This window comes from Arachis hypogaea, chromosome 20 (assembly GCF_003086295.3).
Source record: "Arachis hypogaea cultivar Tifrunner chromosome 20, arahy.Tifrunner.gnm2.J5K5, whole genome shotgun sequence".
NCBI lineage: Eukaryota > Viridiplantae > Streptophyta > Magnoliopsida > Fabales > Fabaceae > Arachis > Arachis hypogaea.
This window is the reverse complement of record NC_092055.1, coordinates 118,435,985-118,460,623: the sequence shown is the minus strand read 5'-3', so window position 1 is coordinate 118,460,623 and position 24,639 is coordinate 118,435,985. Positions and strand designations below refer to the sequence as shown.

Here is a 24,639-nt window from a genome sequence, read left to right as displayed (position 1 = left end):
TTCAAATTTAAATAGTCAAAACCCATTATTTTTAAATTTCTAATACTTTAAATTGTAAAAACAAAAATACTCAATAATTGTAAAAGTAGATAAAACTTTAATTTATTTCAAACTCAACTTATAAAACTTGGTTCGATCACTCTTAATAAAAGAATTTCTAAAAATCGAGCTTTGACCTATTAAAATATATCAAAACTAGTTCTTAATCTAACTTCAAAAAGTTTGGGTCTTACAAAAAGAATCCTCTAGCCTTCCCCACCACCGGAAGCACCACCAAAGCTCCTGAACGACGACGGTGCGTCTGCAAGTCTCTAGCGGTTCACAATCGCGCTGCCGAGTACTTCCCGAGGGTTGTGTCGTTGTTGCCATTTGCGTGCCTCTAGGTCTACGTCGCCACAATGGCCACCGTCTCGGAGCTGTCTCTCTGGTCTATGCTCTTTCTCTCTCAATTGACCTGGTATAATCTCTTTTATGGATGCCGTGCAAGTCTGGTAAGTACAAAACGTAGTCATTTTACCTTATTTGCTTGTTAATTTTGTGAAGTTCAAGGTTGATAATTTGATATAGAATTTGTTTAAAAATTAATCTAATTTTAAGTAATTAGTTAGAATTTTTCAGATAATTTATTTTTTGTCATACTGATTTGGCCTTATATGGATGAAAATTTATGAATCTCTCATTTTCTGATTTCTCATTTGTCCTCATTTGTTTAAAATTTCTTATTTTTGCTTGATCATTTATTTATAATTTTTGAACTTGAGATTGCTAATTTCTTATTTGCCCTCATTTGCGTTAAATTTCTGATTTTTGCTTGATCATTTGTTTAAAATTTTTTAATTTGCCTTCATTTGCATTGTTTGTATTTGAGATACTGTGAATTTGAACTACACTTAAAGTTACATTTATTTCAGAATGTTGAACATAGACTAGTCTATAAAGTGAAGATTACATCAAGGTTCTTGTTAGCTATGCAAGTATCTTCCAAATCTATATATGTTTGAAAGACCTGTAGTTGATGACTCAAGTTTCATAAATGCATTAACGTAGTTAATAATCAATTATGTTTTAGGACAAAATATGTACAAGAGATTAGATTTACATGTCTTATAAGTTGAAGTGGTTGGGTGACAATACTTCAACTGTCATTTGTGTTGAATGGTAGTAGAAAAACTAGATTTAGATAATCAAGTGTGTGATGGGTTTATTTGAAAAGTGGTTAGCTATTAAATAATTTTATTTGGACTAGTTGATACTAAACTTATTTATATTACTATTTCTTGATTGCTGTTCTGATTTTTTATTACTCTCAGGGGTATAGTAGCCTATTTAACAATGGCATCTACAAATAGAAAATCTACAAGGGGTTCCTACGACAACGGCAGTTCTAATGTAATGGGCGAACATTTTTGTGAGTGTGGTTTAAGAGCTCCATTACAAGTCTCAAACAGTATTGCCGAACCGGGTAGAAAGTATTATGCATGTCCTGTAAGATGAAATGGATGGTTTAGATGGGCAAGTCCGTCTAATCAATGTCCAAGTATCCAACATTTTGAAAAAAGTTGCAGATGATTGCTCTTGTAATTTTAGTTTCAATTTGAAGTTGATCGAACAAGTTGAAAAATTACAGAATGAAATTGTATTTCTGAAATTGTTAGTGTTCTTTCAAATTTTTTGTTTTGTAGCTTGTATTGTTCTGATAATAGTATTGTTTTTTAAGTTCTAGTATGATTTGGATTTTAAAATGCATATGGACAAACTATATAAATTAGTTTGCTGCAATAAAATGAGTTTGTTACATATCGTAATTTCTCCTTTCCTTCAGAATAAAAATAGATAAGATAATCCCACTTGGTGGTAACAACACAGCCAAAGGTAAAAGCATAAACCAAGTAAAGGAAGCATTTTTTCAAATATACAAAAACCAAATGCTAAATAGCACCTACATTAATTTGGTAAAGCTTAAACAAATTAAATTGAAATGTTTTGTGCTAAATAACACAATTAATATCATAATATTGTATTAAGCATTAATTCACCTATTCAATATATACCAAAAGACAAGCAATACCGTCTTAACTATCTAATGTATACTAAATGACAAGTAATACCTTAAACCATTTAATGTATACCAAATGACAAGCAATACCGTTTTAACCATCTAACATATACAAAAATATTGTAACTAAGTTCCAAAATAATATACTAAACCACATAACAAGTTTCGATTACATATCACAACTTCAGATAATGGAATGCACAAGGGCAATCTCTGTGAATCTGACAAGTCCCAGAAGTGAGCACATAAATTCGGACTCTCAAAAAACTTAAATACGACCTTCATCATCGAACCCAAGTTCTGTAAGTTTCTCAGTGACCTTAAACTTCTCATTCACACCAACGATAGCATCAGCAAGCACTTGGACATTCTTCCTTTGGTCAGCACTATAAGCTTGTCCTTGCACTTTTTGCCCTACGTCGATGTTTGGATTTGGAGACATTTCAGAGTCATTAAAACCTTAAGTCTAGTATTCATTCTCTTCATTAACTTGCTCCTCTGCGTCAAAACCACTGAATACATATGCTCCCGTGGCTCTATCCTTTCCGAATATACCCTCCAACCGGCGAAATAGAGGAAATGGCTTACCAGGAGTATAGAATTTAGTCGGATGTGCCTGCGACAAAAACAAGAGGGTTCTGGTGAGTATATACCAATCTTAAAAAGTGACAAGTCATTCAAATTGGGATAAAATCACACACGAACTTCATCCACGCATCAAGGACATCTTTGCTGTCAACTTTGACACATTGTTTTTCAGAATTCCAGCCAAATCCACTACATGCAAGCATCTCAGAGGCATGCTGATACTTTTCTTTCAACCGCTTATGATTATTCTTGCTATGTTTGGCGGTTAGGGTACACGTAGGGAAGGCCTCCAGCATCTTCAAAACTAGTTTCTTAAAGTTTCAGATTTGAACTGACCACAATCGGCCCTCTGACCATCTACAACAAACTCCTCTATGGAGCCAACAAATGCATCAATCTCTTCATCACGCTATATGTGTTTGTCCATTATCACCTAAGAAGAAGTTTAACATAAATAACCATAAACAACTACAATTAGTATAAACAATAACCATAAACAATAATTCCTGTAAATACCAAATAAATATCAATTATAATAACCATGTTTCGATTCACAACAAGTCTTACAATACTATTGATAAGTTTTAATATAATGGGCTTTACATCACAGTAGAAAGTCTTTCAAATAGAACTTAAGCTATTACAACACAAATTAATCTATTACAACACAAATTAAGCTATTACTATTCCATACGACTAGCTCACCACTCTTCATACATCTTAGTTGCAATGTTGTCACGCCATTGTGTCCACTCATTCGTATTTTCAACCACATCAATCATCTCATTCGGTGCTTCCTCTCCATCAGGCAAAAATTCATCTAAGAGGCTATTTTGCTCCTCCGGATCTATATTCATATTTTGTCGAATAAAGTTTTACAACAAACAACAAGCAATAATATTCCTAGCAGAAGAATGAACCCTATTGAAATATTTTTTGGTAATTACAAGGTGTACGTGCTCCTTGGGCCCACTCTCTAACATGATATCGAGTGCTTCCATATGGTGCTAGAAACCCAGGATTATTTGTGTAACTAGCATCAACTAAATAGTAATTACATATAAATAAGTAATACAAACATCATAATCTTAACTACCGTGAACTCAAGCTATATTTATAGGCCAAAATCTAAAGGTGGCATAATTACTGTGTGGTATCTTAATACTATTACGACGAGTGATTACATCTCGAAGTATTCATAAATTAGATGCCAATCTCTCCCATCCACTAAGTATATAAACAAAGCCCATCTCCCGGTTACACTCTCCTAAGACATTGGTACATATTTTACCCTTTCTTGTTTGATATCTTGACTTTTCAGACTCAGAGACTGTCACCTCTATATAAGTGCCATCTAATTCTCCCAAGCAACCCTATATAATCCATAGAAAGTTATGATACTTAGAAAGATAATTCTTCCAGCCAAAAAATAAATTATACACATAATCCATTAAGCTATACCTTAAACCTTCTCCATCTGGGGTCCACGCAACCCTCTTCAATTGGTGAGGCCTTGGCGAACAAGATGCTTTGGATATGTATAATAGCCTTTAAAGCCGTATTGAAATACTTACTAACAGTTTCTTTGGACCTACAAAATCTATCCCATAGACTACAATTTTTTTTGTGATGTGCAAGATAATTAAAAAAGTTGCAACTTGCTCCGGCAAGCTTATTTAACCATCCTCTTGAAGTCCTCCTTGAACTTGGAGCAACTCACACAAATTAGCAAAGGCATTTGTGTTCATTCTCAATTCCTAAATACAATTTCTATCACCTTCGCCAACAATACGCTCTAAAGTATCACGTCTAATTCTACTATTCATTCTTCCGCCTAACGACACTTACCCGCTACTTTTATCCCTAAAGTAAACAAATAATGTAAGAACAAAGAACAACATCAAATTATCATGCATGGATCTCATCTCTTCATAAAAAGACATATTGTTTAATAATTTTCAACCGCTCTATTTCTTCTTAGTAAAGTCATTTCAATTAAATTATATTCAATTTAATCTAATACAAATGAAACTAGATTTAGTCATTCAATTTATTTCTCAAAGTTCACAACCAAATCCGCCAAAGAAGATATTTTCATAATTTAAAGATATATAAGAAAATGATTAACCAAAAATAATTAAATCAATTTTGATAGAATTGATTCTACTAGACCGGAAACACACTTTAGAAACATTATGATAATACTAATATCTACCATTGTTCACTTAATTGCACAAATTTCTGATCAGCAAACATAGGGATATAATGAACTGTAAATAATAAAGGATACCCACAAATTCCAGTGATAAACAAGTCAACACACGCATATATTCAAGTAAGTAACCATCATCAGCTCATGCAAACTCTTCTTTATCTTCTTAGAACCAAAAAGAAGAATAAAAAATTGAAAAGATAAAACATGTAACGTTATTCACCTCTTAATTTGATTTTAGTTTTAATCGGTTCGACAAATTGAAGATCAACAAAATTGCACAACAACACAATAAAATTAAAAGTATACCAAACGAAAACAGAAAACAAAAGAGAAAAGAAGAAAATTTTCTATGTATATATTTTTGAGCATTATGATTTTTAACCTTTAGTATTTAGTCATAGTATAAGTGCACTCTTTATTTTACATGGTCTAGCTACTTTTTTTTCTATACAAATTTTAATTTTAGAGCCCTTCCAAAAATCATTCTTGCTTCGGAAATAGGCATTTTAAAATAGACATGTGTTCGTCTCAAAAAAGGAAAGAAGCAAAACAAAAAACATGCTTTAAAAGCTAAGCAAAAGCAATATTTCTTGAATAATCCATCAATCCATGCAATTGCATAAACTCTTGACTAGAAAGTTCACAACAAAATTAACAACATTTTAATCCAAGTTAAGAGAGTCTAAGGTCTTTATTTCAATTAAAAAAAATTGGCAAACGTATTTCTAAGGTGTTTCCAATTGTTCACACAATAACATGAACCTTGAAAAAATCTATTTCACTTTGCAATACTCCAAACCGAACAGAAAAAAATGCTCTTCTAAAATGTTATTCTTAACACTTTTTGTGAGGTGTGTTTTTCATTATTATGAAAATTAATTAATAAAATGAAGGATTAGCCAATGTTCTGTGTATTTTAAATTATCAAGTAGCACCTCCACTTGTTTAGAACAACAAATCACACCAATTTAAAACAACAAATCAGAACACAAAAATTGAACAATAAAAAATCAGGAACATAATAAATTAAACCAAGATACAAAAACCTAACTTCATGAAGACACAAATTTAGATTATGCAATAAAAATAAGTAGATCAAGACACAGTATAGAATATGAATATGACATCAAACTACAGTAAACAAGGTAGAACAGAACAACAAAAAAATAAATGAAATTAGGAAAAAATATGGCAACAACTAACCTAGGTCATAGAAGCTACGATGGCGACAACGTGGTGGTTGATCTCGACAACAATAGGGCATACGTTACAACTGAGTTTCTCGACATTGTCCTGTGTAAGAGAAGATAAAGAGATGAGAACACGGGTTAGGAAGATGAACTTTGACGGTGACTCACCTATCTAGCGGTGGCTACGACTGTAGCGACGAGGTGGCTGTCCTGGCACTGGCGATGCAGAGGCTGGAACTGGAGATCTTCAAAAAAGGAATGAGAAGATAAAAGAGTGAGGGGCTGCTAAGAATGAAGCCCTAATTTGATTTGCACAAAGAGTAAAGTTGAAATTAATTAATTAGAATGAGGTATTTTAGGTGTAAAACGTTATTAAAATTTAAGTCTCCGTCTCCAAAAATTTTAGTCTCCTGTGTCCCCACGTTTTGGAGGTATTGAAATTTTAGAGATAAAAACTAAAATTTTAGTACCAATCTCTGGACTAATAAATATAATACTGAATCTCAATCTTTCAGTCTCTGTCCTAATACCCAAAACAAACGCTACCTAAATGCCTCCTATAGTGTGGTGCATTTTTATCCAACTTGTAATACACCACCAACACACCCAACTTTACTAAAAAAGTACAAATGCCTTACCCATTGTGCCTAGCCCAATCCTTTTTTTTCACCCACTCACTTTTACCCATGACCCAACCAAACATCATCTCATTCTTTTTAGAAGATGATTATTTGGACCGGACCACTATATTTACATACCCGCCTATTTAATATAAAATTGAGTAAAGTATCATTTTTGTCCCCAATGTTTGGGGTAAATCCTATTTGTGTCCCTAACGTTTAAATCGTTCTATTTGTATCCCTAACGTTTGTAAAAGTGAGAGAAATGTTATCCTGCCGTCAATTATACATCATGAACGCTTTAGTTTGAGTTTTAAAAATCTCTTCTTGAAGTTAGAATACAAATGTCTGACATAGAATCGATGATCCACTCCGAAAAATAGCTCATCAAAAGTTGAAACTAATTCCTACAACATTTACATAATTCACTTTTCTAGGGACATAATTGAATCTAAAAACAAATAGTGGGTATAATATTAAAATTGAACACATCCAAGTGAGGCCTAATTGAAAATGAATACATCCAAGTGAGAATAATTGAAAAATATAATCTGATTTGTTAGTATAATTGATAACAGGATAACATTGAATCACTTTTATAAACGTTAGGATACAAATAGGACGATTTAAACGTTAGGGACATAAATAGGACTTACCCCAAACGTTAGGGACAAAAACGATACTTTACTCTATAAAATTGTATTAACTATACCAATTTTTAGATCGAACCGGATCATGTATACTTCTACTACCAATTATATTATCCTTAATTGTAGTCATTGCGCTCTTTAAATTGCTTTCTAAGCACCAACAATTAGGACAGAGCCTGCCAATGCAGGACCCAAGATGATTTTTATTGGCGGCATCATCCAACACTCCAACAACAAAACTGTATTTCTTTGGACACGTATTCCACCTACACACAAGACACGTATCATTAGCCTTATCAACGGGTGCAGATGAATCTTGCATTTAGCGAGTAAAATTTTTTTATAATAACACATTAAATTAGACTACTTTAATTAATAATACAAACATAAAAATATATCCTTCTGCATCAGAAATGACAACGTTTTATAATAATAATATTTGATAATATAATATCATAGAAGTTAATTTTTTTACGACAACACAAATCATGTTTAACTTTAAAAAATGCTTATAACGACTAACTAACCCAACTGAAAATAAAAATCAGGTCTGATACAGATCAAATACCTTATACTCCCAATGAGACTTCTGAATAATGTTTACTCCTTCTTCCTCTTTGGAAAGTTTGACTCCACACTTCATAGGTGTATTGGTAGGATTGCAGTTTAGCATGTTGAATTTCTTCAATAGCTCTCTTGCATAAACCTCTTGTGAGATGAAAATTCCATCCTCCATTTGTTTCACTTCAATTCCCAGATAATAAGACATTAGTCTCATATCACTCATCTCAAATTCTTGAGCCATTACTTTCTTAAATTCTTCAAACATTATTTGATTGTTTCCTGTGAATATAAGATCATCCACATAGACACAAACAAATAACAAATTTTCTTTTTTCTCTTTCACATAGAGTGCATATTTATGAATGCACCTAGTGAAACCATTATCTTGAAAATACATATCAAGACGATTATTCCAAACTCTTGGAGCTTGCTTCAGTCCATATAAGGCCTTTTTAAGCCTTAACACCTTATCTTCACAACCCTTAACAACAAAACCCAAAGGTTGTTCAATATAAACTTCTTCCAGAAGATTACCGTTCAGAAAAGTAGACTTCACATCCATTTGGTGGATTTTCCAGTTGTTCTGTGCTGCAAGTGACAACAATAGCCTTATCGTCTCCAAGCGAGCAACTGGAGCAAACACTTCATCATAATCTATTCCTTGATTTTGTTTATACCCTTTTGTAATGAGTCTTGCTTTATACCTTTCTACGTCACCTTTAGAATTTTTTTTAACTCTATAAACCCATTTGACTCCAATAGTCTGATGACCACTTGGAAGTGATGCAAGTTTTCAAGTGTTGTTCTTCTCAATTGCTTGAATTTCTTCCTCCATAGCTTGTATCCATTTCTCATCTTTGACAGCTTCTTTAAAACTTAAAGGCTCATCATTGGAGAGTAAACACAATAAATTTTCATCCTCTAGTATTTCTGTTTGCTTATAAAGATCAGGGAGACTTCGATATCTGTGAGGGCCTTCGCTTGAACTAGAGGATGGAGATGACGATGATGATGCTAGTGGGGGGAGGGGGGGTTAATGCTGGTGTTGAAGGATCGATTTTGCCTTGCACTTCTTGCATCGGGGCTTCTTTTTCCTCAAAGTAACGCAGAAAATTATAAGTGACTTCATTTTGTGTACTCCAGTCCCACTTTGCATTTTCTTCAAACTCAACATCTCTACTTATTATTACTTTATTATTGATGGGATTGAAGAATTTGTAGCCTTTAGTATTCTCCTCATAACCAATAAATACAAGCTTTTGACTCCTATCATCAAGCTTCGATCTTTCTTGCTCAGGAATTTGGACATATACAATAGATCCAAATACCCTTAAATGTGATACCTTAGACTTCAAACCACTCCATGCTTCTTGAGGTGTTATATTTCTCAAACTCTTGGTAGGTGAGCGGTTTGAGAGATAAACCGCACATGCAACTGCTTCTCCCCATAACTCTTTTGGTAATGACTTACTTTTTAACATCGTTCTTGCCATATTTAGAATTGTCCTATTCTTTCTTTCAGCAACTCCATTTTGTTGAGGCGATCTAGGAACAGTTAGGGGACATCGAATACTATGATTTTCACAAAACATCTTAAATTCATTTGAAGTGAATTCTCCACCTCTGTCAGTTCTGAGAGCTTTTATCTCATAGCCACCTTCTTTTTCAACGAGGGCTTTAAACTTCTTGAATGCTTCAAATGCTTCGCTATTTTGCTTCAAGAAATAAACCCATGTTTTTCTTGAATAATCATCAATGAAAAGCAAAAAATAAGCGCTCTTACCAAGTGACAAAGGCTTGATAGGTTCACAAACATCTGCATGGATAAGCTGAAGTGGCTTGGTAGCTCTTGATTTGGACTGCTTTGGAAAGCTCTTTCTTGAATGTTTTTCAAGTAAGCAAGCTTCACATAACTGATGAGGATGATCAATTATTGGAATTCCTTTTACCATCTTCTTTGTTCCTAATTCTTTAAACCCACCAAAATTTAAATGTCCATATCTCATATGCCAAATCCATGGTGGATCTTCAATACATGACTTCAAACATATAGCTCCACCGCTTCTCATGTTTAACAAGAACATACGATTTCTTGTCATAGAAATCTTAGCAATAAGATTTCCATTTTTATCTCTAAGCCAAAGATAGCGATCTTCCATGACTATCTTGCAACCATTCTCCATAAGTTGTCCAATACTCAAGATATTATTCTTTATCTTTGGGATGTAATAAACATTGGAAAGAACCTTATGACTTCCATTCTTCAGTTCGAATAGAATCGTCCCTTTGCCATCGATCTCTACTTTTGATTCATCACTAAAATGCACGTGTCCTTTTACGTTGGTGTCGAGTGCTACAAATTTATTCCTATCACCTGTCATATGGTTGCTAGCTCCATTGTCAAGATACCATGTACTATCTTCAAAATTTTGATCTTCCTTGAGCATAAGGAATAATGTTGATTCTTCAATATCTTCACTATGCACAACAAGTTTATCTTCTTCTTCTTTGGATGTCTGACACTCCCAAGAATAATGTCCATTCTTTCCACATGAATAGCATTCAATGTGTCTTTTGTCAATTGTTCTTCCTCTTCCACGACCTCGAACAAAATTTTGATTTCTTTTCTCTTGAGAATAATTTTTCTCATCTCTTCCTCTTCCGTAACCACGTCCTCGTCCTCATCCATGGCCTCGACCTCGTCCTTGTCTTCCACTTTCGTTGGTTTCTCCTCTACCATTCCACGAAAGTTTTGCCTGCAAGACATGCTCCACACGTCTTTATCTATTCTTTCTGCATGGGCCCGTAAGGAACCATTCAACTGATCAACGAACATCGTATTCAAATCTTTGGACTCCTCAATGGCTACCACCACATGGTAAAATTTTGAGTTGAGAGAACGAAAGATTTTCTCAACAACACGAACATCTTCTAATTTTTCTCCAAGCCTTTTCATTTGGTGCACTACCGTCAAAACTTTGGTGAAATAATCCGAAATGGATTCAGTCTCCTTCATCATTAGAGACTCAAACTCAGCCTTTAGAGTTTGAAGACGGGCTTTCTTCACCTTTTCAACTCCTATGACGGAATTTTGAAGAGTATCCCAAACTTTCTTTGCATTGGTTATATCAGCAATCTTCTCAAACATATCATCATCCAAGCCTTGATGAATGATAGTAAGTGCACATTAATCTTTCTTTCTTTTATTTTCTAATTCTTCCTTCTGAGCTTCTGTGAGCTTGTCCACGTTCTCTGGTTCTACATACCCTTTCTCAACCATCTCCCACACTCCTTGAGCACCGAGAATTGCTTTCATTCGGGCTGCCCAATTGTCGTAGTTGAGCTTAGATAATTGTGGGTATTGAAAAGATAAAGTAGTTCCTTTTGACGAAAACATTTTATAAGTGGCTCTGATACTACTTTGTTGGAAAATAAAAGAACAAGGCACACACACTTACGAAGAGTATAAAATGAAGAGGAATGTATTGAATGTATTTGTGTGTTGTTATTTTAAAATAATTATTACATATGTATTTATATCTTTCTTTGACATTTAAATTTAATACATCCTAATAAACAAATAGTTTAAATTAAAACTAAATATAGACACTTTATTTAAACTGTGGTTTCTATTCATTCTTGAATTCTAACCATCAAACTTATTTTTAACAACCGTGTTGATAAAAATAGAAGGAAATCTCTGAAAAATTGTGCAGATTTCTTAAAAAAGCGAAAGAATTTCTGAGCCACTTGCTACAATATGCAGCCTCCATGTTGACGGTAGCTTGCCACGCATTCTGCTTTGCTGAAAAAGCTACTTCTACCGAAAGTAATACATGCATGTTGATCGGACTCGTCGCGCGTCTCTCTTCCTTCCAAAAGCTGATTCGCATTAAAACAACTTGTAACTTGCTTGATGGCTCAAACAATATTACAGCTCTACATTGTGACATAATACACCACGATGGAATATGAGTGCATAATACACAAATGTTGTCCATACTAAAAATAATTTCTGTAAAATAGATATTAAATATATTTTAAAAGTATTTTTCAAAGACTGGCGACGACTTAACAAATAGTACCCTATAGTCCTAATAATAATTTAGGTAGGTAGCTACTAGCTAGCTGGGTTCCCCCATCAACATATATATATAATGAATTTTGGTCAGTAATTATTAATTTCAAGAAAAATGGTGAAGAATCAGCGTCCTACAACCTTGGTTCTAAGTCTCTTCTGGTGGTTCTTTGGTGTGGTAGCAACAGTGATGGGTCAAAGAAACAGAGAGGCAACAACACTATTCCAAACAAGAGTAGTGAAAGTGGGAGTGGTGCTTGATTTAGGTGGGGGAATCGTAGGAAAGATGGGTTCAAACAGTATCAGAATGTGTGTCAATGATTTCTATGATTCTCATCCTCATTACAAAACTAGGCTCCAACTTATCCTTAGGGACTCCCAAAGGGACATTGTTACTGCTGCTGCTCAAGGTTCGTTCCCTCTATCTATTTAATATTTATCCCCTCTTAGTAATTAGCTTTGCTTTTCAATGTTTAATTTAATTTCTCCCTGCATTATGACGCTTTTTATTTTTATTATTGAGACTTTGGTGGTGTTCTTTAATAATATGCAAAGAGTTATTGTATTTTTTTTTTGTGTGAATGCCATAAATCTTGTTTTCAATTTTTTTCTTTAAAAAAATATTTGCATTTTAGTGTTGAAAAAATTTTAAAGTTTAAAAGTAAAAGAAAAAAATTATCTCACTACAAATTCTTGTGTCCTATAGAAATTTGACTTTTTAATTTTTAAAATTTGAGTGTCTAATTTGTTATTTAAAATAAAATAAAAATTTTAAATTTATATAAAAAAACACACACTAATTAACCATAATACTAGATTACACATTATTTTTTTTCATTTCTAAAAAAAATAACCGCATTATGCCTGCATATTTTTACTTATCATTATTATGGTTTTATTTCTATTCGCATATATAGATCATCAGAGGTGTGATTCAATATTACCATTGTACGCTAAAAAAGGGAAAATGAAACTAAAAAATAAAGATTAAATTAAATCTTTATATTATGTTTAGTATAAAATGTATAAAAATGAGGTATATCGTAGCATATTTAGTTTAAGATAAATATAAAAATTAAGTGATAAATTTAAAATTTAAAAATTATTTTTTAAAAAAAATATTATTAAAATTTCAATTTTTATTTTTAAAGTTTTAGTATTCTGTATTTCTACTTTCTAAAAATATTAAAAGGATTGAAATTTTGTGTCACATAACTAAAATTTTATTTTTAGTCTCTAATCTCAATTTTAATTTCAATTTCAAAAAACAAACCCAGCTTAAAGTGTCTTAGCTTACTGTTTTTTCATTATTATATAAATAGTGTAAGATTCATTATAAATATACTCTATAATATATTTTTCTTTTCTACTGCAAAATTATGAAATTTATTATTAATTAGGTAATGAATAGATATATAGATGCAGCCATGCAGGTTATGGATATTTTCTTTGCTCTAATTATTATTAGATATACTAGCTTGCCTTCCAACAAATTAGAACAAAGTAAAGGCTTAAGTAGCAGCTAAACCTTCGCATGAATATTTTGGAATTCAATATAAACTTTAAATTAATTTAAAATCATATATATCTTACAGTACAACTTCTATCCATACTAAAAAATGAACCCTATTAAAGAGTGGTTGTTATCGGTTTAAGTAATAATAGCTGTCAACCATAGCTATATGACAAAATCATTACCAATTAATTACGAGTGGCGTCAAGCATTTTATTGAATAAACTAGCTTGACCATTGTTGGTCTACTTTTCAACTACTGCATGCATTGAAAGTCGTTATGATTTCTTTAATGGTCCTTGAATTGATGTTTTTATGTATATTATTTGCAGTTGTAGATCTCATAAAGAATGAGCAAGTGGAAGCTGTGATAGGACCAGTTACAACAATGGAAGCCATGTTTGTGATCAACCTCGGAGACAAAGCGCACGTGCCCATTGTCACGTTCTCAGCAACGAGCCCTTCTCTCTCATCCCTCCACACCCCATATTTCTTCCAAATTGCTCAGAAAGATTCGACTCAGGTAGAAGCCATAAGCGCCATTATCCAAGCTTTTCGGTGGAAAGAAGTGGTTCCAATTTATGTGGACAACAGTTATGGCGAAGGACTCATTCCATGGTTAACTAATTCACTTCAAAAATCATACATCCGTGTTCCTTATCTGTCTGCCATTGATTTCTCAGCCACAGATGATGCCATTGAAAGAGAGCTCTACAAGCTCATGACTATGCAAACTAGAGTCTTTGTCGTTCACATGACACCCCTTCTTGGCTCTCGTCTCTTTGCCATTGCCAAAACCATTGGCATGATGGATCAAGGCTATGTTTGGATTGTCACCGATGGAATGGCTAATTTCTTCAACTCGTTGGACTCTTCAATTATGGAATCCATGGAAGGTGTCTTGGGTGTTAGGCCTTGCATTCCAAGAACTAAACAGTTTCTTGATTTTAGAGCTAGATGGAAACGACAGTTCCTAAGAGACAATCCAACACTTGTTGATATCAATCTGAATGCTTTTGGAATATGGGCCTATGATGCTACCACCGCATTGGCCATGGCCGTTGAGAAACTTGACAGCACCCTTTCTGGCTTTACTAATGTGAGCAAGAACTCAAGCAATGTGACTGATCTTGAAAACTTTGGCGTTTCGCGAAATGGTGAGAAGCTGAGAGAAGCTTTGTCAAATGTTAGATTCAAAGGTGTTGGTGGTGACTTCAAATTAGTTGGTGGTGGGGAGTTACAAGCATCAGCATTTGAGATAGTTAATGCTATTGGTAACGGGGAAAGAAACATTGGATTTTGGATGCCAGACAAGGGACTAATTAGAAATATGAATGCCAAAAATGCAACAACTGCATATTCAACTTCTAAGGAGAATCTAGGAACAATTATATGGCCAGGGGACACCTACTCTGTTCCAAAGGGATGGCAGATTCCCACAAATGGTAACATGTTAAAGATAGGGGTTCCAGTGAAAGATTGTGGCTACACCGAATTTGTGAAAATAATTCATGACCCTATTACGAATTCTAGAAAGGTCACTGGATTCTGCATTGATGTCTTCAATGCTGTGGTAGAAGCCTTGCCTTATGCCCTTCCATTTGAATTCATTCCATTTGAAAAGTCCAACGGTGAGATGGCAGGAACTTATGATGATTTGATCACCCAAGTTTATTATGGGGTAAGGCGTAATATTTTATTCATATGCTCTCGGCCTCTTGCTACTTAATTTCTATTTATTATTGGTACATCTCGTTCTTAGGCTATCATATGTTATGATGCATCTACAATTTCTGAATGGAACAGAAGTTTGATGCTGTGGTGGGGGATACAACGATTACGGCAAACAGGTCCAATTTTGTTGATTTCACGTTGCCGTACACAGAATCTGGTGTGACTATGGTGGTTCCAATAAGAGACAACAGAAAGAAGAATGCATGGGCCTTCTTGAAGCCATTGACATGGGACCTTTGGGTTACAACATTTTGTTCATTTGTATTCATAGGATTTGTTGTTTGGGTTCTTGAACACCGAATCAACAACCATTTCAGAGGGCCTCTGCCTTATCAAATTGGCACTAGCTTGTGGTTTTCCTTCTCAACCATGGTTTTTTCTCATCGTAAGTGTCTACTCCCTTTGATTATTTGATACATATATTCTTAATTCATTCGTTGCATATATATGGTGATTAACTTTGTGATTATGCAGAGGAGAGAGTGGAGAGCAACTGTGGAAGATTTGTGGTGATAGTATGGGTTTTTGTGGTTCAAATTTTGGTTCAAAGCTACACTGCAAGCCTTACCTCTCTCTTAACAGTTGAACAACTACGTCCAGCGAATACTGATGTTCATCAACTCCTAAAGAATCGGTTGAATGTTGGTTATCTAGAAGGTTCTTTTGTTCGTGGAATGTTGAAGGACATGGGATTCAAAGATGAGCAGCTCAAGGTTTATAATTCCGTAGAAGAATGCAATGACCTCTTCACCAAAGGAAGCGCCAATGGCGGCATTGACGCGGCGTTCGACGAAGTCCCCTACGTGATGCGCCTCCTTCAGACTTATTGTTCCAAGTATGCCATGGTTGAGCCAAGATTTAAAACTGGTGGCTTTGGCTTTGTAAGTTCTGCTACATCGATAGAACTCAGTAGTATCATTTGATTTATGTAATCGATTCTATCTAGGGGAATAAGATTTTTATTAAACTACTCTTTTACTTTAGTCTATGATAACAATAAAAAAATCTCATGACTCACAAATTCAATCTAATAGAATACATAAATTCAATTATAGTTTTAATCTTTATTATTTTTATCTTATTTTTTATCTTTTATATGCAAATATATATATATATAGTTTTATTTTTTATGTACTCTTTCAATTTTATTAGCTTTGTTCTTGTTATATAAAAACATTATCATTTGATCCTAATTTATGATATGATCAGGTGTTTCCAAGAGGGTCACCTCTTGTGGGAGACATATCAAGGGCAATATTGAATGTGATGAGACAAGGAAGCAACATGAGAAGAATTGAGAATGCATGGTTGAATGGAAGCAGTTGTAGAGATTCCAATACTAATGCACAAGTATCTTCTTCTACAAGCCTAGGACTTGAGAGCTTCTGGGGTCTGTTCTTGGTTGTAGGTGTTTCTTGCTTATTAGCACTCATAATCTTTTTAGCCACATTCCTATATCAGCATAGACATATTTTGTCAAATCATAATCGTTCTGATAGTTCTATTAAAAGACGTATTGGAATGTTACTAAACACCTTCAATGAGAGAGACTTGAGCTCTCACACTTTCAAGAAAAGTGATTCAAGTGTAACTAGTAGTCCTACGTCAGCATCAGCAAGTACACATTGCCCTCCAATTAGTCCATCTAGTTACACAGAATCAAACTTTTTGATCAGTCCAGACCCACATCTTTATTATGCTACTCATCAACACAAAGCCACACAAGAACCTGCCCCCATTACAAACGACACACACACCAAATCTCAAGCCACATAGATTCCTCTACAAATGTAGCATTATTACCTAATCATCTCATCTTATTATGTAGTTGTGTCAAATAAATGTCTAAAATTAATTATTCATGAATTATTCTTTTCAAAGATTTATTATAATCATCGTATTATATATTATTAATTTGTAACTAAAATGTATCACATGTTATTTTTTATTATAATTAAAATAAAATTTTTTTTCTAAAATTAAAAAATTTTCTCTTTCCTTGTCTCTTTTTTTTATCTCTCTCTATTCTTTATTAACTCTATTTCTCTTACATATTATTGTCAATGACTAATTATTAATTTAATAACTGAAATTTAGGGTTAAACACAATTTTGTTTCCTAAGGTATAGGTCGAAAAATTTTTTGTCTACAACTTTTTTTTTGCATACAAAATCGTCCCTAAGGTTCAAAACCAAATTTTAAAATCGTTTTTTTTACTTAAATATTAAAATTTTGGACCAAATTACCTATAACAAAAAATTATAAAATAATAAAAAAAAGAGTGTTTCTGCTCTTGCGAAGGGAGAAGGAAAGAAGAAAAAGAAGGAAGGGAAGAAGAAGAAGAAGTTGTCCACGATCCACATTTGCTTCCGCTTCCGTCGCCACCTCCGTACGATTTTGGTCTCTAAGATAAGAACGATTTTAAAACCAAGTTAAACCTTAGGAACGATTTTGTATGTAAAAAAAAGTTGGAGACTAAAAAAATTTTCAGCCTATATCTTAAAGATCAAAATCGTACTTAACCCTAAAATTTACAATATGGCATTCTCTAATTGCAATTGAAAGCAAAATAAAATTATACCTAAAATATTGAAATTGAAATATATCTATTGTATATTATTATATTTACAACAAAAATATGCCACATGTCATTTTTTCATTATATGAAATGAGATATTTTCTTCTAAAATTAAAGAGTTTCTCTCTTCCTTTTTTAAGTTTATCTCTCTTATATATTATTATTAATGATTAATTATTAATTTAATAACTAAAATATAAAACATAAAATTCTCTAATTGTAATTAAAATTAAATTAAAATTAAAATATTAAAATTGAAATATTATTATTATTATTATTATTATTATTATTATTATTATTATTATTATTATTATTATTATTATTATTATTATTATTACATCTAAAATGTGTCACATATTACTCTCTCATTGTAATTAAAATAATTTTTTTCAAAAATAAAGAGTTTTCTTCTTCCTTCGGGAATGGATCCTCTCAAATTTTTTTTCTATTTCTCTCCCTCACTCACCAACTCTATCTCTCTTATATATCACTATCAATGACTAAATATTAATTCGGGGTTAATAGTCAAATTAATACAAAAAAGATGAGACATTCTTCAACTTCATCCCTAAAATTTTTTTAATCAAATTGGTCCATCAAAAATAACGAATTAATCATATTTATCTTTCAGTGACTCCATTAACAATTTTTGTTAACGATTAATAACATGAAATGTTAATTAATAGCATACATGATACCTAACATGTTCAATTAGACGCTAACCAAATATATTTTTGAAAATCTATCAATTTTAGTCGCTAGTTCATATTGAGAATATAGTTTATGTAATTAGAAAAAAATGGACTAAATTAATATATTTTTATAAATATGTCTAATCAACATCCAATTAGACATGTCAAGTATTATGTATATTGTCAATTATCGTTTCATATCATTAATTGTTGGCAAAAATTGTTAATAGAGTCACTGAAGGACGACAAATATGATTAATTCATAATCTTTGAATAACCAATTCGACTGAAAAAAAATCTTCTAGGGACAAATTTGAAGAATGTCCTATTTTTTAGGGACTAATTTGACTATTAACCCTATTGATTTGATAACTAAAATGTACAATATGATATTCTTTAATTACAATTAAAATTAAATAAAACTTGAAACATATATATTACTTATTTTACAACTATGATATGTCATATTGCACTCTTTCATTGCAATTGAAATAAATTTTTTCCTCTAAAATTAAGGAGTTCTCCCTTACTCCTCTCCTCTTCTCTATTTCTCTTCTTTCTCCACCTATTATATATTACTAACTACTAATTTGACAATTGAAATATATCAAATGATTTTTTTTATTACAATTAAAATAAAATATTTTCTTCGAAATTAAAGAATTCTTTTTTTTTCTCTCTTTTTTTTCTCTATTTCTATCCTTCTTTCACCCACTATTTTCTTTCTTCTTATTTTATATTTTTAAATAAAAAATAATTTGATATTTATATATTAATATAAAAAGAAGTATTTTAAAAACAAGAGAGGTCCTTCTCCATTCACTATATCTCTCTTCTTATTTTATATTATTAACTAAAAAGACCAATCTTTATATATTAATACAAAAAAAAAAACGATTTTAAAAAGAAAGTCAAGGCAACAATATGTAGAAAAATATATTAATAGCATTGGCAAACCACATGTCGACAGAACCTCATCAATTGACTAACAGACAATCTACCAACCAACCACCTATGACTTATGTTGGTCATAGACTGACTGATTGTCTACTGAAAGATCCAAATTAACTGGCGTCATCGATCAAATATCAGTTCGACGACTTACCCTGTCCAATAGTGGTCAACGTCGACTGAACAACCAACTTCTCAACCAACCATCCAATGATCATCCAATGATCGATGTCCACTAAACAATCTACTAATCACCTCCTAACCCCTAATCGATCTACCGACATCCTACATATGTCGAATTAGCTATCGCTTGCCCATCGATCATGCACTACGACCAATGACCATTTGTTAACCGACTCGACTAGCTGGCTGCCGATCGACTACCTATTCCAATTAATGGTTTGCTCTTTGACCAAATATCTATTGAGCTTCCTTGACCTATCAACCAACTGCCAACCCACCACTACAAGAAAAATATTGAGTACCATTGGATTTATCATTGAAAAAATAATTAAAATCAGATGATAATTAAATTACCGTTGAATTTTTATCGTCGGAATGAATCAGACGGTATAAATCTCGCCGATAAATGGTTACCTTCAGATTTTTTTCATCTGACGGTAATTACCATCAGATTTTGCGACGAAATATAGTTAGTATGAAAATGAAATCTGATGATCGGTACCAGCGAAATTTTTCTGATGGTAATGTTGGCGCCAAGTCATACGTCACCCGCCAACTTATCGTCGGATGAATCCAACGGTAATTCCGATGGAAATGATTTTTAAATTGTTTTAAAAAAAATGGTTAGACTGTTACTGTCAAAATATTTCGACAGTGGTTTCGACGGTAGTTTTTTATTTTTTAAAATAATCTTTTTCATCCATTTATAATGTACCCCTGATAATTAATAATTGAAATAGTTCCTTAAACCTAATGTGAAATATCAAACATTTAAATTAAAGATACAGAATGATTTGAAATTGGAATATCTGAAATAAAGCTAACTATATTACATTCTCCGTAAATTTTCTTAAAGAAATACATATCACAGAACTATATTACCAGTTCGTTGCAAAGGGTAGTCCATTTATCAAAAGACTCTTGGGTATGATTTGACTCTGACTTAATACTCATCATCCTAACACATGCAGACAACTCCAAATGAATGCACCCCTCATACAAAGGTTCGCAGCAGATTCTAACAAATGTCTTCACTTCTGGGTTAGGCTCTTCTTTAACCTCCTCCAATTTTGTAACATCTGTTGCATCACACACCATCTCGTTGTATCTCTCTTGGTTAGCCTCCCAACTTATTTCATCCATGTTTAAATCTCTCACCACCCGAACCCTCCTTGATTAACAACTGGACCTATTCAAATTAGAGGCAGACCGATTAATTTCCTTCTCGTCCACTTCTCCGTGTTCCGTCCAAATTCAATACTCATCCTTGAACACATTATGGTAGAGGTGAAGCATTATGTCTGCATGTCCTAACCATTTAGTCAGTCGACACTTTTGACACGGACACTTAGATACCCCCTTCAAACCCAAATGGTTCCATACTGAAGACATGCGCGAAAAACACGTCAACCCCCTCAAAGAATTCAGCTTTTAAACCCCCCAGCCACTGTTATCCCTCTCATACATTCAAAGACGATAACTTGGAATAATATTGAAACACACTACAAGAAAAACATTGAGTACAGTCGAATTTATTGTCAGATTAATCAAATAAATCCGCCGGTAATGAGTTTACCGTTGGATTTACCGTCGTCCTAGAGTTGACAGTATTATTGGCGCCAAAAACTATTTACCGATATATTTTTTTGTTTGAGGCTAATTACCGGCAGATTTTCTGTCGGTATTTTTAATGATTTTGTTGAGACTGAATTTATTATTACCATCAGATTAATCCAACGGTAACTTTGGCGCCATTCACGTGTTTAGGTGCCAAGTTACCGTCGGATAAATCGAACGGTAAATCCGACGATAGCATTTTTATATTTTTTAATTTTTGTCACAATTAAGCCACAAGTAGTAGTTGAATTAGAACTGTTGTTAACAAAATTGTTAGCATAAATCTAAAATTAGAAGAAATTAACAAATTATGTTATTAAAAATAAATGGTCTGATTACAATAAAATGTCACAGAAGTAGAATACAAAGAAGTAGACAAACAACAAAATAAAACCCTAACTCATACAGATCCCGATAATCATCGTCATCGTCGTCATAGTCATCGTGGTCCCCTACTAAGACGGCGGTGTAGGTACTAATGTCGGAGCCCCACCAGCAGCGTCACCGCTGGAACCAGCAATGTCATTGCCTCCAGCACGCATTTGCCGGTTGTACTGCTCCATCTGCTCTCGCAACCGATCGAGCTGGTCCAGCTTCTCTGTCAGGTCTGCACTGATAGCAACAGCTCCTCTCACGTGTGCAAGAAGGTCGTTGTACCTTTGCTCAAATTGCTCCACTTGTTGGTGAAGCTCTTGCATCAGCTTCTGCATTTTCTCTCACAAGTCGACAACTTCTTGGGGATCAGCAAGGCTGATGGTAGAGGCAGAGGTAGAGAAAGCCGCCAACGCAGAGGAGTGGAGTCCATTGGCGAGAACGACTTGATAAACCAATATTTTATGATTTATCTTGCGCTAATTTAAGTGGTTTTTTTTCAAGTCTTTGCTCACTTATTCATATAAATTGCATGGTTTTACAATTCCTTCCTTATTCTGTGATATATGTGAAAACATGTTTCCTAGGCCTTAAAAATGTTAATTTTAATTACCCTTTATTACCATTTGATGCCGTGATCTGTGTGTTAAGTATTTTCAGGCTTTATGGGCGGCAGGAATGGCTTAGAGGACAGAAAGAAAACATGCAAAAGTGGAAGGAATGCGCAAAATAAAGTTTTGAAGAAAATGGCAGTGACGCGCGAGCATGGATGACGCGGACGCGTGCCTAGCGCCGAGCACAAACGACGCGTACGCGTGATAAGAAAAACTTCCAAATGACACGCACGCGTGACAAACGCCACGTGCAGAAAGTTGCAGAATTCGCCTCCAGCGATTTCTGGGCTCCTTTTCGGCCCAAATCCAAGCCCAAGAACACAGAATAGAGGCTGAAGAATGGAGGAATCAAAGGATTCATCATTCATTCATTCATTATTGACAATTTAAGGTTTTGGATGTAGTTTTTAGAGAGAGAGGCTCTCTCCTCTCTCTAGGTTTTAGGACTTAGGATTTCTCTTAGTTTATGGTTCATTCATTCTCAATTCCAGGTTCAATGTTCCTTTAATTTAGTTTCTCTTCTACTTTTATTTATTCTAGTACTTTGGTTTATCTATTTCTCTTGTTAATTACTTATGTTGCCAAATTGGTTTATGAATTCTCATGTTTAATTTGATTTTCTATTTAATATAATTTGAGGTATTTCAGAATTATGATTGCTTTCTTCGATTTATGTTATTGATGCTTTTAATTTAATTTAGATTTCTCTCCTTTTTGTTTTGGTTGAGTAATTGGTGACACTTGAGTTATCAAACTCCATTGTTGGTTGATAATTGGAATTTGCTGGTTGATTTGGATCCCTCTAAAGCTAGTCTTTCCTCAGGAGTTGACTAGGACTTGAGGAATCCCATTAATTGGTCCACTTGACCTTCCTTTATTTAGTAAGGGTTAACTAAGTGGGAGCAATAAAAAATTCTCATCACAATTGATAAGGATAACTAGGATAGGATTTCCAGTTCTTATACCTTACAATGGTTTTCATGATTATTAATTTACTTTCTTGCCAATTTGTTTTCTTGTTCCTTATTTCAAAAACCCAAAAAGATACTTTTCCATAACCAATAATAAATCATACTTCCCTACAATTCCTTGAGAGACGACCCGATGTTTAAATACTTCGGTTATAAATTTTATTGGATTTGCTTTAGTGACAACCAAAACTTTTGTACGAAAGGACTCTCTATTGGTTTAGAAACTATACTTTCAACGAGAATTTATTTGTGAAATTCTAAACCGTCAAAAGTCTAATCGTCAAAATGGCGCTGCTGCCGGGGAGTTGCAATTGTGTGCCTTATTATTGGTTATTGTAAATATTTTCTTTTGCTTGTTTATTTGTTTTTGTTTTTGTTTTTGTTTTTGTTTTTAATTTTTATTAGCTACTATGAATTCTCACCCATGTCGCTTTGAGTTTGGTTCCAATGTTGCTGTAAGGAATGGGCGCTATAATAAGAACATGCATCAAGTTGGAAGAATCAAAGAAGGGAGGAGCCACAAGGATTTGATCAACCCTCTTGGCAATAACCCCCTCCAATGCGCTATAACCAACAACCATTCTATGATGCATACCAAGACAATAGTTATGGTGGACCTTTTTGTGACAACCAACCTCCACCAAATTACTATGGTCAAGAGCCATTCCGAGGTGCGTACCAAGATGATAGATATGGTGGACCCCCTTGTAGTTACCAACAAGCCCCACCCTATGCTTATGAACCCCCTCCTCAACATAGCTCTGAACCACCATACTCACAAGCCCTCTACTACCAAACACCCTCACATAATCCTAACCCTTACCCACCCAATCAACCGCCCTATGAGCCATATGATCCTAATCATGCAATCCGAGCAAACCAAGAATCACAGGATCATCTCAAGAAAACAGTGGATAAATTTCATGCAACCCTTCATCAACTGGAGCAAGCAATAAATCATTTAGCTTCCCGACGTTCGGACACTCAAGGAACCCCCATGGCTTTATGTGGAAAATCTAATAAATAACGTAGTATGAAGGAGACAGTAGAAGCTCCGATGGACAGTAAGGAACATGACTTTGTACTGGAACAAGTGGAGGAAGCCGGAATTATCGAAGAAGAAGAATTGGTTGAAGACTTAGGAGATGCTGAACCTCCATGGGAATCAAGAGTTATAGATAATTCTGCCAATAAATTTGCAATTGATGCTAAGAAGGATAGTGCACAACCCCAAGGCATGTACCTTATGAAGAACTGGACGGAACAGATCAAGAAGCAAGTTTCCTTGGTAATGATGATCATGAATCAAGCTCTCCTAATGATGAGCTTGCATCCGCAATTGAATTCTTTGAGATTGAAGAATCTTCCCCAAGTGAATATGAAGATGATGTGGAGGTAGACTTTTCTCAACCTCCAACTTATGACTTGAGTGATGGGGAAGAAGTAGAAAACT

The 24,639-nt window shown here is 33.7% G+C and overlaps 1 protein-coding gene across 1 annotated transcript; it reads left to right on the top strand.

Moving 5' to 3' along the window:
- Positions 1–11,948: 11,948 nt before the first annotated feature.
- Positions 11,949–17,088, top strand: LOC112786680 (glutamate receptor 2.7). The gene is made up of 5 exons (XM_025830050.3): positions 11,949–12,371; positions 13,807–15,155; positions 15,281–15,593; positions 15,683–16,089; positions 16,418–17,088. Exons 1-5 carry the CDS (start codon positions 12,077–12,079, stop codon positions 16,982–16,984), a joined length of 2,931 nt encoding a protein of 976 aa, XP_025685835.1. The 5' UTR covers positions 11,949–12,076; the 3' UTR covers positions 16,985–17,088.
- The last annotated feature ends 7,551 nt before the right edge of the window (positions 17,089–24,639 follow it).

Bases quoted from the DNA above. Each gene is read 5' to 3' on its own strand.
- LOC112786680 (XM_025830050.3), top strand. From the start codon at position 12,077: ATGGTGAAGAATCAGCGTCCTACAACCTTGGTTCTAAGTCTCTTCTGG. The intron at 12,372-13,806 runs GTTCGTTCCCTC...TATTATTTGCAG, and splicing joins TGTTACTGCTGCTGCTCAAG to TTGTAGATCTCATAAAGAAT. The intron at 16,090-16,417 runs GTAAGTTCTGCT...TGATATGATCAG, and splicing joins AAACTGGTGGCTTTGGCTTT to GTGTTTCCAAGAGGGTCACC.